The sequence below is a fragment of the Lygodium microphyllum genome, chromosome 12 (genome assembly GCF_053477565.2).
Source record: "Lygodium microphyllum isolate KBCC chromosome 12, Lygodium_microphyllum_v1.1.10, whole genome shotgun sequence".
In the NCBI taxonomy this organism is placed as follows: Eukaryota; Viridiplantae; Streptophyta; class Polypodiopsida; order Schizaeales; family Lygodiaceae; genus Lygodium; species Lygodium microphyllum.
Genome location: NC_141146.1, coordinates 115,371,779 through 115,391,841, shown reverse-complemented (window position 1 = coordinate 115,391,841; position 20,063 = coordinate 115,371,779). Strand labels below are relative to the sequence as shown.

The 20,063-nt window shown below is 41.7% G+C and overlaps 1 protein-coding gene across 4 annotated transcripts in view; it reads right to left on the bottom strand.

Annotated features, from left to right (window-relative positions):
* The window catches only part of HGL1 (heteroglycan glucosidase 1), a 101,398-nt gene that overhangs the window by 34,241 nt on the left and 47,094 nt on the right, over nucleotides 1-20,063 (bottom strand). For 3 of the 4 annotated variants that reach the window (XM_087689910.1, XM_087689907.1, XM_087689908.1), the window contains exon 5: nucleotides 1,836-1,953. In XM_087689910.1, coding sequence (XP_087546036.1) covers nucleotides 1,836-1,953 — 118 coding nt within the window. The remainder of the gene's footprint in view (nucleotides 1-1,835; nucleotides 1,954-20,063) is intronic. The other variant, XM_087689909.1, reaches the window with a different exon arrangement.

Sequence of the window (20,063 nt, the reverse complement as noted above, 5' to 3'; positions counted from 1 at the left end):
CGACTGGAGAGGGCTGTGCAGATCAGTTTTGGGACAATATCGGCAAGTGATGCACATTCTAGAGAAATTGACATCTGCTGAGCCTGATTTTGCAGAATTAGATAGCAGAAAAACCCTGTTGAAGAATTCTCTCTAATTTGCTGCTCATCTCTTCCTCCTCTATAAATCTAAAATTTCTCGGCCTTAATTTTGTTTCAGACCCGGCTATAGCAGTTATTAGGGTTATGGTTGACCTAGAATGTGTGTCAGTAAATCTCAACCATGCATGAAGGATTGTTGCTACAAATCTGAAGATTAACAGCATATTTGAAGAGATTTTATGATCTATAGCAAGGTGATGTTACATCCTTGGACATCCATATGGGCGCTAGTAGCATCGGTCATAGAGGTTATGAAATGAGTCAATTTAAATGTACTAAACTATGGAAGACTTAATTTGACTCCCCAAGCATTCTGAAACAACGGGCAAATTAAGCTGATTGCCACTATTTTAGGCTGGAAATTGATGCTTGTCACTATTTTAGGGCTGAAAATGCCGAATTTGGTGTGAAGTATTTCCAGGCTAAATGCAGAATTTGGTGTTAAGTATTTCCAGACCAAATACGCTTGGGATCCCCCTTCTACAATCCACAAATACTAGGATTCACTGATCAGAGCAGGAACTTGGCCTGTTAATAGTTGATCATATCTTGCTCATGAGCCCTACCCTAAATCAGCGAGGAATATCAGGAGCTCTGTCTAGTTTTGGTCATTGCTCATTCTTTTGTCTGCCAAGGCTGTTTTTTGACAATAGAATCTAGTCTAGGTCACTAAGTCACCTATGCCAACACTTCAGTATCAATATGGCCACATATTGTTGCACATTTTTTGCCATCTATCCTTCAGATTTTCTCACCTAAACCCTCTCAACAGCACACACTGTACCTAGAATAGGGACTCCATTGTATTCAGCCATATTAATTGCTTTGCTAATTAGTCGTATCCTTTATTATCATCAAGTTGACAGCATTCATTTCACTTCATAATTGGCTTCGACATGCATTTTTGACATGGTATCACTGCCAAAACTTGCATTTTGATTGCTCATTAATGTGTTTTCACTCAGCCATTGTTGCATTATGCCAGTTTGGAGTACTTTGTAGCCATTTGGACAGACCTGCAATCCTGTGCTTTTGCACCTAGATTTGTGCTTCTGTGAAAAGGATTGTTATCAGCTAGGCGACTGCTTTCTACATTCAAAGCATCGGACATCCAAGTTTTGGCATGGGAGGTGCAGTCTGGATTTGCGTTTTTGGCAGACAGCTAGCTAGAAGCAGCCTGGTTCACCTTTATGGGGGCCCATCCACCTATCACAGCATGAATATAGAGAGCTTTTCTCATCTCCATCCCCAAGCACCTAGAATGCAAATTCAGATTTCTCCCAGAAGTTGGATGGCACCAACTGTTCTCTTTGAAAGCTGAAGGCCTCTCAGGACCTACAACTTTTGGGAGTTCAAAAAGAAAACTCTCAAAAAACCCAACATTCTGCCAAGACAAAATCTTCTAGAAGAACCTACCAAGACAAAATCTTCTGGAAGAAGCTAACTTGGAGAAAACTTGTGTAAGAAATTACCTTGGAGAAAACTTGTGGATGAGTTCCATGAATGAAAGTTATTTTTAAGACCTTTTTGTGACAAATTGATCAATTTTCTTTCTTTCTTTTTTCCTCTGGGTAGTAGTTGCCAACAAACTAAAATACTTAATATTTACTTGCAAAGCTAAACTAGTAAACAAAACCCTCACCAAATATCATTTGAATTATTCATCCACTTCATAATCATGTTCTTGTTTCGTACCAATAGCAAGAGAAAGAGATGTCATTACTGTTGCTGGTGCAGCAAATGGCCCAAATGTAATCACTGGATATGATGCTGGTGCAATGAATCTGATTGTTGACTCCTTCCGTAAATCAATCTGCCATTTAAAACAATGTTGAAGTCAAATTTGGATAAGTGCTTCCATAAGATGGCACCACATGAAAGAACTATTGTCAAACCTGAGTTAGATAAGGGTTATCAGCTATATGTACAAAGACATGTACATAACAAAAGCAATAGCCAAATATCACATACTTTTTGCCAATCAAAAATCCCAGTCTCCCCACAGCAGACAGAGATGAGTTTAATGTCCATTTCCTAATGGTTGCTTCATCATGAGTATGGCTTCCATATGGTTGCTTCGTCATGGATATGTCATGTGCAGGTAGGATACTACACAGATGTTTCATTGATATCAGATCATTAACCTACTCTCTAATGCAAGACTGAATGGCATGCACAATACCAACATTTGCTCACATGACCATTTGTGTGGCGAAAAATCAAACCCCAATAGCCAAGGCCAGATGCAAAAGCAAAAGCTGAAAGTCTTTACCCAAGAATACCAAGAAAGAAAAACATGCACAATACCAACATTTGCTCACATGACCATTTGTGTGGCGAAAAATCAAACCCCAATAGCCAAGGCCAGATGCAAAAGCAAAAGCTGAAAGTCTTTACCCAAGAATACCAAGAAAGAAAAACTATATCTAGGACAAATGAGACTTTAGGAGTGCAAACTTGTCGGTTTTTTCATCCTTATGCTTTCTTTTTGTGAATTAGAATAATCATAACAAAAAGCAACGTACGCATGATGCTAGAGATATTATTGAGCTAAGAAATGCATTCCATGCTGATTAGCCTCTTGGACAACCCCAAAACATGCATATTTAATGGAAAACGCAAAATTGGCTCATGGTTCAAGAGAGTTTCTATGAAACCCTAATTTGGAAGGGTCCATCCACATCTATAAATAGACAGGCTGTCCCCCATTCAATCTTCATCCCTTTCATGCAAGTTTTTTGCGTTCACGTGAAGATCTTCGCCATCAGCCTTCCTCCACATGGCTGTCCAACCTTTGTGACTACTGCCACCACTCCCTCTGCTACTCTATCCCCTGGCGTCTGCTGTCTGGCATTTCTTCCACTGCTGCATTTGGCCCCACACAGCCATCACCAACCCCAATTCGCACCTCTTTTGCTGCATTTGGCAGTTTCAGCCATCACTAGCATCCTCATGCATCTCCACTACTATCCCCAAGCATCCTACTGCTTCCAATGATCTACGCTTTGGTCTTCTACACCCTCTGACACACTTCAGCTAGTTGTTACAGTATGATCTACCTCTTCGGTGTACGTTGTGAATAAATGCTCTAAACACAAAAAACGCAAAACCAATCATACAACAAAACACGGACTAATAAACACAGAACATGGTTAGCATTAGGGTAACTAAGAGTTCACAATGAATAATGATGTGAATGAATACTGAATATACAATGCTCATGTAGCAAATACGCTATGCAATGAACACTAGACCTTGAACTCTCATATCTCTAGAATCAAGGCAAAGGGTTATGAGTTGGAGAGTGTGTCGTACTCCAAATGGATCCCGAAACGCAACAAGGCAACCTACGTGTGTTGAACACCAACAAACACAACCAGAGAAGACTGAATTTGATACAGGCAATAGCGCAAGAGAGAGAAAGACTAAAAACGCAAGTACTTGAGAATAGAGAAAACTAGGCGATAACTGAAGCAACAGAGGACTATGTAGAAGATGCAAGCAACAACTCAAGGAGAGAGAAACTCAGCAAACACAGACTGTAGATAATGGCAATAATGTTTAGCGGTGGCAATGGGTCCACCTAATGGCAACAATAGTAAATGCAAGGATTCGACAGTAAGCAACAGTTCCAAGGTATCAAGTGACAGTTGTAGGATACCAAGCAATAACTACAAGATGTGGGTGAAGGCTAGAATCAAGAGCCAGATGGTAGCAGATGGTTGAGGGAAGCTCTCGCCACGATGTCCTCAAACAAGGTGTGGGCAATAAAGATACGGCTCCTAAAACCTGCAAAAACAAGATTGAGGGAGAGTGGTGGGCTGCATACCTATTTATAGAAAGTTTGGGGCACCCAAATTAGGGTTTGGCATGTGCAACACAATAACTCTATAGGATCACGTTTCTTTTTTTCAAATAATAAGGTTTCTTCATTAATTAAGCTTGTTTTGGGGCTATTTAAGTCAGGCTAATGCATTTTTAACTCAACAAACATCACACTCCAATACTCACTACTTTGCCCTTAAGCATTTTGTACACTCTTACATTCATTTACTGCATTGATTCATTCACTTCAAAGTTCTCCTTCTCTCTCCATTTGTGTTTGTTTTTTTGCGTTTTTGAGTTTTTCCTTAAGGGTTTGAGTTTTGCATATCATTGTCTATGTCTTTGTGTTTCTGTCGCAGTCATACAAGTGTTTTCCTCACTGCAAACCCAAGCAGTTTCATCACGCGGTATTAGAGGCAATGCTCTTGTAAAGAGTATCCTGCAGATATTGTGAAGTACTAGGTTTTCTGTCAGACACACAAACGACTCCTAACCGAATCACAATATCTCAGCCACCTTCTTCTCATGACCCCATGATGTCTTATAAGGCTTCTCCATCGCTCAAGGCCCTAGGGAGGAATTATGAACTCGGTGAGGAAGACAAGACCCCACCTTCACCTTCACCTTCTTTGTTTTCTCCTATTTCAAATTTCAATCACATGACACAAGAGGGGTTTGAAGAGTACTTGCATATCACGTATAGTCAATCTTACACCCCTCCTAGCAATGTTGCTACACCATCCAAACCAGTTAGTGAAACTAGCCACCTCTCCGATCATGGAGAACATATGACATTTGGAACAACTGGCAACTCATCTTCTTCATTTCAACCAGGCCCAATGTCAAGTTTGTACAACCCCTTTGAGTTGTACGAATCAAAACCCTCTCCTTTTTCTTCTTTTGTTGTGCAGGATCCAAATGATTTTCTATATGTAAGTATCCATAGTGGGGGCTCACGAAGCATGCATCCTTCATCAAGTATATCTACATCTTTTGTTTCATCAGAGCATGTAAGCCACTCTTCTCAAAACCCTCCCATCCCACCCACCTCTTCTAGCCCACACCTCAATTTCCTCACTTCTTCCTTCCAAACCCTTGGATTGTACTCCACATCCACATCCTCTACACTAGGAGTTGGAACCTCTATTTCTGCTCCTAGCACATTCTCATTCTCCATTCCATACTCATTCTTTCCTAGCCCTTCACATCACAATACATTGTTAGGGGGAATGCCACCCTTTAACACTGCACCCTCCACTTACCGTCGAGTCTTTTTGCACCATTGGGCCTTCTGTCTGTGAGTACATCAATTCCCACTAGGACAACTGTGATGGGCATCCTCCTCGCTACTCCCAGTCACCCACCTCATTTAACCTTTTATATGCAAGGATTTCCATCATCTGCCTATGATGTGTCATCTCACATCCCTTGGGTCACTCCTACACAGGGATTTCCATCCTCTCCTCCACATGTCCCTATCCCTCCACCATGGACTCTTCATGCAGCAACCATGCCCATACCCACATTTGGATCCATTGTGCACACTTCGCATATGCATATAGACACTCTAGGATTACTTCCCAAGTGTACTCCACTCCCCCACCCTATCCCCCCTATCCAACATAACCCCATTATCCATCTTATCCATCTCCTAGCACTACCACTCTTGTTGCAACGGCCATGAATGCCTTCACATAAAAGACTCGTATTAAAAGGTCAATTTTCACCACTTCATCAAACTTCATGCAACAAGTGCTTGAATCTCATGGACTTTGAGACCTCATTGTTGGTTTAGAGCCTATGCCGAACCCTCGATTAGCTCACTTTGATCTCATCCATCAATGAAGAGCCTACAATGCCACAACCAATGTTGAGTTAATGCAAGGGTTGCTTCTTGAGTTTCACTGTCAGTTACAACATCTTCCCCTTACATTTGAGTGTTGGACTCATCTCATTGACCACTCTACAATGTGAGATCACACTCGACATGTCAATCTTGATTTTGGCTTCAAGAGTTTTTTTATTAAGAAAGGGGATGATCCGAAAGTCAAGTCGGCCAAATATCGATGGTTACTCACTAAGTTTGCCACTACTAGCTCCCCAATGTCAAACGACGATCAAGTCAAGTTCTTCTTGAACAAGTTGCCCAATAAATACTTCCATTTTATCCAACACATTATCTCACTACCTAGATTGCCGACCTTCTACGAGTTTGCGTATCAATTTTTGCATTATACATGGCTACACAATCAAGTCCACAAGAAAGCCTCCACACAACCTTACTCTAAGCAAAGGGGGTTGATTGCCTCTTCTTTGGGAGGAAAAACCAACATTGGCAAGAACTCGCAAGATGCGAAGGCAAGCCCATCAAAGGATGCCGCCTCTTCCTCAAACGAAACCAAAGAAACAAAACCCATCTTGCAACAACTCTCTAAGAAAAATAGATTTTGCACACACTGCCAGTGATTGGGCCATGTGGACAAGGAGAGTTGTACCAAGGCCTAGGGTCTTCCACCTAGAAAACTACAACAGATGATATGACTACCTCCACTCTAGATGGCTAATCCAATGAGGCTATGCCTCCCGTTGCTACACCATTTTCCCTATCTACCCCAGTGGCTGCTGGACATATGGCACATGGACAACTCAACAATAGTACAGATCTCATTACACTTTACACATCCACTTCACATTCACCTCCATCTAGGACTACCTCACCACCTCGTCAAGCGTTTCATTGGCAAAGCCCTACCAATGGGCATACGCGATACTGGCCACATTCTTAAAATCGCTCCATCTTCACACTCTTAGATTTATAGACTATTGAGTCAGACCCATAGGATTTTGTCTTGAGATTTTCATTCTTAAGTCTCCCTACATTTACTCACACATATATACACATTTGCATCATTGCATTGTTCATTCCTTTAGCTTTTCCTTTCAGTTTTGTTTTGTTTTTTGGAGCATCACACTACTGACCTTTGTACTTGCAAATCTTCGTCTCTTTTGTAAGGTTTTGTTTTCAGTATATATAGGGCTAGCGTACAAGTTTGCACTAGTCCTACTTGAACTAGAGACTTGAAATGCGCGTGGTTTCATTCATGGCTTCCTCATTCTAGGAGTTTTGCTCTTCTTCTAGCATGCAGGCTTCACCTCCTGAGGCGGATCGTGCAATATTTCTCTTGGTGCTATCATGGTGGTGACTTCTATCTTGTTCTGCCAATTGGGATGCTTCCTCACATCATGGTGCTCGATACCACACAACAACCGATATCCGGCTTCTCTTCCTCCTTCGGCATTGATATCCACGGTTGAGAGGGGGTTGCTACCCTTCTTGGTATTCTCTAAGTTTTCCCACCTGTCTTTGACATCCCCCCCCCCCTTATTGTACCTTCTCCTTTGTATTGCATAGTTTCATCATCTTTGTAAAGGGCACTTGGGTAAGTGAACAATTTTTCCATGAGCCACACTGTCCAAGTGGCACCTACTACATAAGCGTTCTCAACATGTAGCATCCTTTGCATCTCATTGCATACATCACCCCTAAGCACATCTTGAGTTGTCTTCACCAGAGATTCTTATAGCACACTCACTTCATCACCCCCTTCTCTCGTCCTTGACGCCCTCGAGTGGATGGGCAGGTTGCCTATTTTGTTATGGGTTGGATCTACCCATCCCTTCTCATTTATCCATATCCTATAGTTACTTAATTGACCGCCAAGCATTTGTCCAATAGCCTCTCTTTTTTAACCACACTTCATTGTGGTTCTATCCGCCTACATACAACTTCGTAGGCCAATGTGGGCAGCTGACAAGCACCCTTAGTCCTATGCCTTGTTCTCTTTCAAGTGACTATCTAGACTCCCTTGGTAAGATATAAATCACCCCTGTCTTGATAGACCACTGGGCAACCACCATGCACCCTTTGTATGAGGCACTGGCTACTTTTGAGTGGGACACCTTGGGTAAACCTAGGTTGGCCTTGTGCCTTGTTTTGGGTCTGACAGGGGGTGTTGAGCTAAGAAGTCCATTCCATGCTGATTCGCCTCTTAAACAGCCCCAAAACATGCTTATTTAATGAAAAATGTAAAATCATAGTTCTAGAGGATTCTATGAAACCCTAATTTATAGGCAAGCTGCCCCCATTCAATCTTCATCCCTTCTATGCAAGCTTTTCGCATTCACGTGAAGATCTTTGCCATCAGCCTTTCTCCACATGGCTATCCAACCTTTCTGATTGTTGCCACCACTCCGTCTACTGCTCCAACCCTAGGCAATTACCCCTTCCAACTATTGCCAGCTGCCCTAGCGCTTCTTCCACCGCTGGATTGGGCCCCACATAGCCATTGCCAGCCCTAGTTGATACCTCTTCTGTTGCATGTTGTTTCAGCCATCAAACCTTTGTGATTGTTGCCACCACTCCGTCTACTGCTCCAGCCCTAGGCAACTACCCTTCCAACTATTGTCAGCTGCCTAGCGCTTCTTCCACTACTAGATTGGGCCCCACATAGCCATTGCTAGCCCTAGTTGACACCTCTTCTACTGCATTAGGCAGCTTCAGTCATCATCAACATCCTTGCGCATCTTTACTACTATCGCTAGGCATCCTACTACTTCCAACGATCTGTCTTTTGGTCTTCTGCACTCCCCAACACACTTCGACTAGTGGTTACAACACTCAAAATCCGCCTCTTTAAAGGACATCACACTCCGATATTCACCGCTCTCCCCTTGAGCATTATGTACACTCTTGCATTCATTTACTACATTGATTCATTCACTTCAAAGTTCTTCTCTTTGTGTTTGTGTTTGTGTTTTTGATTTTTGTGTTTAGGATTTGAGTTTTGCACGTCACTATGTATGCCTGTGTTTCTCTCGTGGTCGTACATTGTGTTTTCCTCGGTGCAAACCCTAGGAGTTTCTTCACAAATACACCCAAAAAGCAACTCGTGTTGTAGTACTAGGGTTGATACCATGAAGGTAGTATGGATGGACAGCATGAAGCCAAGGAAGCCTTTAAGAGCATATGAAAGCAAGTGATTGGTTGTGAGCTGTAATCATGAGAAGGTATGTTATTAATCGAGCTGATCGTTTTGCAAAAACCTGAAAGTTGGAACTTGCAAGCTGAGGTTGAGTCCATCTCCCCTCTTGCAAAGCTTCTATGCTTTTATGTGTCATTGAGGCAATTGAGGTGCCTCCCAATTGATTCGTCTCTTAATTCAGCCCATCAATGGTAGCTCTTGGAATTCGTGCAAAAAACAACATTTTGTAACTATACCACCAAGTGCTTTTAATTTGATTGGATATCTCTATTAAGCTAAAAGAGATGCGTTATACATCAAATCTTTCATTAGTTCACTAAACCAGCCCCAAAACTGCAAACACCCAAACTTTGGGAGGATCCACATCTATATATAGAGGGCTGCCCACTCCACTCAGGTTACCCTAGTTCTTCCCAGCCTGCATCCATCAAGCACCTCATTCAACCTGTTACCATGGTCATCCCCAACCATCTCCCTTTAGTTTAGCGACTCTTATAGGTTGTGTTTTGCCCCAGCTTGCTAACGCCATCATCATCTACATCAAGTCACTTTTTCATTTTCAGCACTTTCGTTCATCAGCCTCCGCTTTGACTAGTGGTTAGAGCACTCAGAATCCGCCTCCATTGGACAATGCACATCAAAACCTCCCTCAAACCTGCTCCCACGAGAGCAACTAACTATTGGACAGCTCTTCCCTTGAGCATCTCGTACACTCTTTCCTTCATTCACAGAATTCATTCATTTACTTCAAAGTTCTCCTTCTTCTCTAATTGTGTCTTTGTGTTCTTACGTTTTGCATTCTATGTTTTGCATTCTTTGTTCCTTTGCAAACCTTAGCAAATCTCCACAATTTCAACTTCTATAGTCTATAAGTCCTTTGCTTTTCATGGATGGGTACTATTGTATCTCAAGGTTAAGGCGTCATCTTTGCACTCTCATGTTCCAAGAATGGCCAGCATACTGCATGTTTTCAGGATGGACTTTTTCAACTTGTTTTGTCCTATTGAGTCGTTCATCTCCTGGTATTCATGATTGGAAGGAGGGACTTGAGAAATTTCAGGCTTCATTAACCTGGAAGATGGGTGGATTTCAACAATAGCAGGTCTGTAACAATGTACAGCAACAGCAACACTTAACAATTAATTCCTTTTAAAGTTTAAATCTGACTGGCAGTATACAATGTTGAGCTAAAAATGCATTATCGCTTAATTAGCTCTTAATAACAGTGATCAGAGGCCAGGACCCATGGTTTACAGCAGAGTTTGGCAGGTCCACAAGATTACTCCAGTTCTCCAAGACAAACAAGGCAATGGGAGCCAAGACTCTCTCTAGGATTGACCAATTTTATGTGGACGATTGGGCCTGCAACAAGGGTGGGCTAACAGGCATCATACCTAGCACGACCCTCTCAAACCACTCACCTATTCAGCTACTTCTCTTTGAGAGAGCCGGAGGATCCCACTCTAGTGTCGAGATTCCAGAGCACTTGTTCTATAAGGACAATCGTTAGAGAGTCAATCACACTGATATGGAGATCTAGACCCTTCTCAGTTGGATGAGCAGCTAGCGACTTGGATGAGAGCTTACAAGAGATTAGTTCCTTCTTCAAAGAGGAGGCCATGAGGAGGAGAGAGGGCCTTTTAGAGAAGGAGAGATCTACCAAAGCATCATTGGCTCCCTTACAGAGGGAGAGGAGAGACATCACCAAAGCAAAGATCAATGCTATGAAGGAAGCCAGATCAGATGACAGGTTTCACACGAGAGCCAAATGGTTTCTCATATTGTCCCTCAAATGGTTTGGCATCACTTCAGTCTCCTAACAGATTATGTGGAGTGTTTTTGGCCCTGTGCCGCAAAAAAAAAATCTCTATTAACCTTGTCACTAGACTGAGTCTAGATTGAAGCTCTCGTGACCAGTCTCCAATATTGTCCCTCAAATGGTTTGGCATCACTTCAGTGACCAGTCTCCAATATGTCCTATGCTGAGAACCAAGCAGGAGTGGGCTTCACAACTTTCCCAGCGAGGTTCCGACACTAGTGGAGAGACTTTTAACTGTCATGGAGTCTATAGACCGTATGACATCTCATGGGCCAAGTATGATTTCATTCTCATTCATTGATCCCATCAAGCCATTGAAGGTAAACATGACCTTTTTCCTTTAGATGTTTCACATAAATATGAAGATATTGCAGGATCGTTGAAGCCTCCATTAGGGATGGGCCCCCCTTTTGGAGAAAGAGATCCAAAGTATGTTCCATTCTTCCAACCTAATACATCCACTCCAGTGCAATGTACACAAGTTTCTACTTCTAACCCTTCTTCTTTTGCTTCTACATCCATACAAGATTCTAGAACAGTTATGAGGAAGATAGATTTCAGTTTGTTGACTATGGAATAAGACCTAAAGAGGACCGATTTCTGCATGTCAACACAAGAAGAGGTGTATATAAGAAAAATGCAAATTTTCATTCTTCAAGTTTTCCTTCAAGTTTTGTTTCTCAAAGTTAGAATGAAGTCAATGCATCATCATTTCAAACATCTTCATCTAATTTTTAATTTCCCAAAAATGAATTTCCATTCACTTCTATTCTATTTGCACCACAATTTCAATTTCCCAATCCCACCCTTCTCTACTACACCCACATCTACATTTACATCATTACTCACCATTCCACATATACAACTACGCACCCACTGGGGGGGAATCTTCAAACATAGGCACATCCTATGCCTTCAGGTCGTCTACTTTGCCCCACTATTCTCCCATCCCACATGAGGCCATGCAATTTGCCAACAAGTTAGTCACCTCCTTTAGTGGGCCATCCTACACCTTTTTGGCATGTGAACCATCCACAAGTCAATCACCTCTTTTAGGGCACACATCTAGAGTCATTGTGCTAGGCACATCAATGCCTCACGTAGCACCTAGTTATCCACCTTTCTACCCTATGCCACCGACCTATCCTCCTCAAGCCATCCATCTATCCGCATCTGCCAAGCATGAATTTATGGATAAGACTTGCTTTAACGGTCTAGTTTATTACTTGGTCAAATTTGACACTACATGTCTTGAATTCCCAAAGCTTGTGGGAACTTGTTTAGGGGGTAGGAGCACTAGCCTACAAACCCCTACTAGTTCTCGTATGAGGTAGTTCACTCTTGGAAGAGCAAAAATACCATATCCATAGTCTAGTTGAGATCTAGGGTCTTATGCTCAAATTTCACTCTCAACTCCAACACTTTGACCTTACATCTAAGTGTTGGGTACATCTAGTAGACTGATATGCAGCTCATGATCACAATCAACCTTGATCATGAACTCCAAGAGTTCAAAATCACTCAGAGGGATGATTTGGCTATCAAGTTGGCTCAATATCAACAACTACTCCCAAACTAAATTTGCCAACACTGGCTTGCCCAAGTAAGCTGATGATCAAGTTTTCATGAACAAATTACCACAAAGATATCCAATCTCATCCAACAAGTTATCTCACCACCCCAATTACCTACCTTTTATGAGTTTAAGAGTCAACTATTGCATTATGTTCAACTATTTGATCAATTTCATATGATATCTCACTATTCAAAGGGGACCTTGACTTCCCAAAAGGTTAAGCAAGGTGGTGGAATGGACAACACAAAGACAGAGTCACGTAGTGAGAAGCAAAGTAACTCCCCTTCGAGATTGAAACCAAGCTGACAAAATGTCCCAAAAAGAATAGTCCGGCCGAGATGATGAGTGTCACTCAAAGCCTAAGGGCAATCCACCCAAGTTTGGACCCTCTTCGCTACCTAGGGACTCGAGCACATCATGCAAGGACACCACCACAATTGAGAGGGATCATTCTCCTCCACAAGATAGATACATTGCTCACATGGCAGCAAGACTATCTACCCCCCTCTTCACTCAAGAGGTTATCTGAGTGGTCCACCAATGCCACTACTTTCAACTTCAATCCTCAAACACTCCTTGTCTCCCTTGTGGATAGACTTGATGATCCGCTTTGCTTTCTCAATTGCCCTTTGCATTGAGTATGTAGCCAAAAGCAATTGAGCCCACTTTTCTTAGAGATCCTTCAATCGAACGGATTGTGCAGACTTCATCAATTCAGATGTCAACAACACTAAACATAGACCTACCACACTTTCCACCTATATATTAGTTGAGTCTTGCAAGGACACTCTAGCCTAGCTTCTCTCTTCTGTTGCACATTCCTACTCTTACCTATCTACATCTTTAGCGTATTTCTACTCTTACCTATCTACATCTTTAGCGTACCTACCCTTCGGTAGTGGGACCACCTCAAAACCCAACACATTGCACTCATAAGCACTTTTCATTAAAGTTGAGGTATGCGTGGTTTATGGTTTTATGTAGTATTTTTGCTTCTAACTTGTTTTTTTTAAGTTGGCGCAAACCCTTACAAAACCAATTGGTTGATCAAAGCAAAGACTTGGATTGCTCAACACTTCTTGGTTGCCCTTTTCTTGATGGGGTTCACACTGGACCAGCAAGGAGTCTTTTCCTCCCAAAGCGGAGTTCTTGCCTTACTCGAGATGCTCTTTGAGGCCATCCACTTCATAAGTGTTCAAATGGACAACCAATTCACTCTTCTTCCTTGGGTGCTTCTCCTTTCCCCCCATCAACGACAACATCTTGGGGAGGGAGGAGGTGCTTACTTCTCCTTCCACCATCCCAACAATGAGAGGGAGCAGCCTTCCACTCTTGGTGTCTCTAGGATTTTGATTACTTCAAAGATATTACCTTTGCACTTTGAATTATTATTTGTATCATCAAGATGACCATGATAAAAGGAAGCTTGGACAAGTGAACCATTTCCCTACAAGGGTACTATCCAAGTGACACCATTGCATAGCATTTTGCATGAGCATGACATCTTGCATTGCCCTTTGCATTAGCCCATGAATTGCTATTCTATTCTTATAAACCTATATCTATGCACATTTATCCCTTTTCAGTCTTCATAGAATGGTCGGCTCTAGATCTACCATATTCACAGCAACTACCATGGCAATCTCTTTTATTTTCTTCATCTACCACATGCTCCCATGGCTTTCTCATCATCGATACCCATGGGTGGTCAGGATAGCTTGCTCATTTTGTGATACGTTGGGTCTAACCATCTCTTTTGTTCTCTCCTTAGGTGATAGGATGAAAACCATGATTTAAACACTCTTTTTTTTTTAAAAACACCCCTCCCTCTCCGCCCAAAAGAGAGAAAAGTTCAATATGGTTTCATCCGCCTTTGCAAGTCTCCGTAGACCAGTGGGCAGCCAATGAGCACCCTTTGTTGGATGCCTCAACTTCTCTCAAGTGATCACTTGGGCTCCCTTGGTAAGATAGCCATCGCCTCTCTAGTCTTGGTAGGTCATTGGGCAACCAACAAGCACCCTTTGCATGATACGTTGGTTGCTACCATATAATTGAAGTGAAGACTTAGATTGTTCAACACTTCTTGGTTGGTCTTTTCTTCATGGGTTTTACACTCTAGACTAGAAAGGAGTCTTTTTCAATTGAGGCCAAGTTCTCGCATTACTTGAGGCGCCCTTTAAGGCAATTCACTTCACAAGTTCTCAAATGGACATGCAATTTACTCTTCTTCCTTGGGTGCTTCTCCTTTCTATTGAGCTAAAAATGCATTAGCATTATTAAAACAGCCACTCAATTAATTAATGAACTAAACCTTTTATTTAAAAAGAAATGCATTTCTAGAGAGTGTTTGTTCCCCATAAGAGCAAACCCTGATTGGGAGAACCCAAACTTCTATAAATGGGCATGCAACCCTCCACTCAGACATAATCTCGTTTTTTTAGCTTGTAAGTGCTCACTCTCTACTATGCACACCCTATTTGCAGAGGATATCTCAGACGGAGCTGTCCATCAATGCTACCTACCATCTGGCGCCTGCTGTCTAGCCCCTATTGCTGTTTTCGAAGGAGTTTCAGCCTGTCCAACCCCTACACCAGCTAGCAACTGCTGCTAGAGGGTCTACCAGCCTGCGTTCAACAGTCTACAGCCTTTAGAACTGCTATTGACCTGCTACAAATGTTAGCAAACTGTTGCATTTTTACAAGCCTGCAACTACCCTTGTTGAGCTAAAATTCATTACCCCTTGATTAGCTCTTTACAAAAGCCCTAGACCCGTAAATTACCAAAACTTTTATTAAATGGGAAATGGTTCTACAAAGTTTTTGTGTCCTACATGCAAAACCCTAATTTGGGAGGATCCTTTTGCATATATAAATACAGAGGCTGCCCACCATTCAGGCCTAATCCTTGCCTTGCAAATTTCAACCATCAACCCTCTTCCACTAACTGTCCAGCCCCCAGCAACCACTAGCTACCATCATCTTCATCAGGTCATTTTTGTGCTTTCTGCACTTTTCTTCATTAGCCTCTGCTATGACTAGTGGTTATTGCATTCTGGATCTATCTCCTTGTCTTGCAAGTTTCAGCCATCAACCCTCTTGCACTAGCTATCCAACCCCCAATTGCTACTATTACATGGTCTACATCATCACCTCACCGCCCAGTGTTGTTGGTAATCAGTTGCCATCATCTTCATCATGTCCTTTTCGTGTTTTCTACACTTTTCTTCATTAGCCTATGCTCCGACTCATGGTTACTACACTCCGAATTTGCCTCCAGTGGACAATACACATTGACACCTCCCTCAACCCGCTCCCACGAGAGTCACTAGTTGTTGGATATCTCCGCCCTTGAGCATACTGTATATTCTCTCATTTATTTACAGCATTGATTCATTTACTTCAAAGTCCTCTTTCTTCTCTATTTGTATTTGTGTTTTTGCATTTCGAGTTTTGTATTTTGTGTTTTGCGTTTTGAGTTTTGCATTTAGGGTTTGAATTTTGCACGTCACTATTTGAGTCTTTGTGTCTTGGTCATGGTCGTACATTCTGTGTTTCCTTAGTGCAAACCTAGCATACCTTCACATGGTATCAAAGCCGGTGCTCTTGCAAAGAGTATCTTGCGGATAATGTGCAAGCTTGGTTTTGTGCGAGGTACATGAGCGGTGTGTAACTGATTCATAATGTTTGAGACACCTTCTTCTCAAGATCCCACAATGTTTTATCAAGCTTCTCTATCATTGGAGGCCCTAAGGAGGTATTATGGACTCAGCTTCTCTATCCTCCATCCTTCTTCTAAGGTGGATAAAGCTTCTCTATCATTGGAGGCCCTAAGGAGGTATCATTGCACTCCCACTTCCACATCCAACACACTAGGAGTCAAATCCTCCATCTCCACTCCTAGCACTTTATCTTTCTCCACATCTTATTCTACCTAGCCTCACTTTACTACCTCTTTACACCAGGATATATCATTAAGGGGAATGCCACCCTTTAACATTGTGCCTTCCACATACCCACAAGTAAGCACTTCTTTTCACCCTAGGATGGCTATAATGGGCATCCCCCTCACTACTCCCTTTCACTCACCTCCCCACTTATCAACCTTCCAAGCGCAAGGATTCCCATCCTCTGCTTATGGTGCGTTATTACACACTCCATGGAGTCACTTCTATGCAAGGATTTCCATCTTCTGCTCCACATCTCCCCCTCTCCTCCATGGGCTACTCGTACAGTCACCATGCCAATGTCTAGTTAGTTCATTCCCACTTTTGCATCCACAATGCACACTTCACGTATGCATGGTGTGTAGCCTAGGATTTCACCACTTAGTCAAACTTCATGCAACAAGTGCTTGAATCGCAAGGCCTTTGAGATGTCATCATTGGTCTAGAGCCTATGTCGATTGCCTCACCCTACTCACATTTGTCAATGGAGAGTCCGCAATGTCATAGCCCATGTAGAGTTAATGCAAGGGTTGCTTCCAAGGTTCCACTCTCATTTACAAAATCCCCCCCTCACATCTTATCGTTGAAGTCATCTCATTGATCGCTTGAGAGTTGAGTACGCTCAGCAAGATCATCAAAATGAACATCATTCAACTATATATAGCTCACACATGGGTCACACCGGCCAATAGGACCGAAGACAGCTTCCTATCAAGAGCATCTTTTTCAATTATCCTTGTATTGTTTTGTTGGCCACTTGAGACACATGGGACACCCACCTTTTCCATGATGTTAGAAATGCTATCAACTAGATTTGCACATCTATACGCCAGTCCAAGATAGAGATTGGCCAATACAAAGTTGCCCCCCTTGCCCCTAAGCACATTGAATAATTCACATTAGCAACCCCATAAAGGCTTTATTTCTATTCATGGCTTCTATCTTACATGATAAGATAAATATGCCAAAATCCCCTTTAAAAGGGCATATTGTGCGTATTCATCCATACCCACTCTCACTCCTCATTCTCATTCTACACTCCATCTCTATCTCTATAAAGAAACGGTAGGGTTAGCCAAAAGAAACACAAAATGTGTACAGCAAACACTATGACACAGAACTCAAAAACATAGAGAGTGGATGAAATTATATTTAATGTAATGATGATATGATGGAGACTCCAGATTCCATCCTCTAGGATTGGTGTTGGATTAAGCAAGTTCAAGTTGATAACACTGATCAAAGCTCAAAGATGACTACACTATCCTAGTTGATCAAGCACCAACACTGAAATCAACCTTCCTTCTCGGATAGGGCAATAAATTACCTCATTAACCACTTATTATAGCAAGCATAAAATTCACTTAAAATGAAAATGTACAGTTTACCACTTCAATCTTCGACATTGGACACCCTATTGGCCCCAAAACTAGCGTTCCTTGCAGTATTTCTATATTTTATATTGCAAATGGAAGGAGTATAACTGAGATCCTCTGATCTTCTCCACTAATCCAAGTGCCTCTTACTATTAAAACTAACCAACAAGCTTGCAAACTAACTTGCTCCTTGGTTTGCTTCGGGATTAGCCTTCACCCTCCTCCTTGCAAGGCAAATTCATCCCCAAATCTGATATTGACTGACTCGCATCTTCAATCTCCTTGAAATTCCTCAATTTTAGTTGCTGGAATTCAAGTCATAAGCCCTCAATTTTGAGCACGCATCCCAAGGTGGCAATCAAAACCCTAATTTTTGCTGTAAATTAGGGTTTACAATAGAGATTGACTAAAATCTCTTCCTCTAATAGCTCAAATTGCTAGAAAATACTAAGATAACTTGAGAGATGGCTAGGGGATGAGAGAGAATGTTGTAGATAGATATTTCAAAGTTTTATCACGAGAAAAGCTAAGAAACTACTACTGCCCTACTCAAACAACCATGGCAACTGTCACCTACAGCTTAGGACTACCAGAAAGACTGTTGCCCCCTCCTGTATGTTATCACTGCACCAGAACGACTTTGGGCTGTTGTCACCTACTCTTGGAGGACTCCAAACTATTGTCACATGCCATACCACTGATCCTTGGTGGCTGCAAATCGCATCAAAAACTTATCCTTGCTCTTTAACAGTCTCCCTCTCTCTTACAATGCTAGAATAGACTTCCACCATCCCCTCGAAGGTGTCTCCCTGCTATCCCATGCCTGTTGAGGCCCCCAGATGGCTGTCTTTTGCAGAAAATTCATGTTCTCTAATCAGAAAATGAACCAACAACCCCCTCTCTCTCTCTTCAAGGCTGTAAACTAACTGAATGGCTGAGACCCAATCTCCCAAAAGCGTTTTCTTAGTTTGGATGGGCATTTTTGCTGAGTGGCAGCCTTCTAAACCCATTTTTCAACATTATCCAACTACTTGATTAATTTTTAAATTTAAATAATCCTCAAAAGTAATTTCATCCCTTCTGACCCTACCCAAAATTAGATGTACCGACCCATAATTAAATTGGCTGGGCCATTTGCAACCTAGGGTGGTTCCCAACCTCTATTGACCCTTAAATTGGCATTAATTAATCAATTAGTGTCACCACTAACATTTATTGGCCAAACAACTATCCTAGGATTAAAATTAACACCAACTAACCCCCAAAACCCAACTGGCATAACTTATTATAACTTTTGCCTTTGATACTAGCTGCATTCTCGAGATTCTTGGCCTGTTACCATGACATAACTACCATGTGCATCACATGTGCTAAACAACCTTGCACATTTGATTAATAACTTAATCAAATGTTATCGACAACATTAAAGCATCCTAAAATTTCACATCCCCATGATAAACACCTTTGGATGAGGATGTTGTCGGAAGAAAGGGAACAAAGTCCTCCGCTCAAAGGGATGTCAAAGAAGACACTGGGTGATGAAAGGCAACAATACAGGGTGCAGGTGTTGTAGATGATTATGAGAAGATGCTTTGACAAAGTAGGCAGCAATGAAGAGTGGCCGATAGCATAAACATAGATCTTGCAATGACAAGATAATATCAAGACTTTGGGCAATGACTACAGGCTGTGTAGCTGCTAGAAAGGGCTATTAAGAACAAAACATAAAGATGGCTAAGAGAAGAATGATCTATCAAAAGTGGGTGCAACAATGGAAGCAAGAGAATCTACTATAATAGACTACACAACACAAGAAAGAAGAAAGATTGTGTACATATACACGCATACACACAAAAGAAAAAAGACTACAAAAGAAAAGAACATTGCAAAGAAGAATTCAAAAGAATGCTTAGGAAATGGAAACCATATTCCAAGACATGAGACAATCAAATACAATAGTGAGTTACTTGCTCTGTATGCACTAGCACCGGCTACCTCTCTCCAACAAGACTTGCTCAAGAAGTCTACAAGTAATAAATCACTATAAGAAAGAGCTCAAGCCAATAAATACACTACCAATCAAGAAAAGTCAATGAGCAAATAATGAAACTACAAAAGTTAGTCACCCAGCCAAAAATGACCAAAACCTCATAAATCAAGCACCAAAAGAATGTACAAACGTTTCCAATCCAATAAACCACACATAAACTCACATATGAATTGACTAATCTATTACATTCTCTCTCAAATCATGAGTGATTTGGTACAAAAGAATAATATAATAACTCATCCTAATGCATACAACAATGACCAGCAACATAGAACTATGGATACCCAAGCAA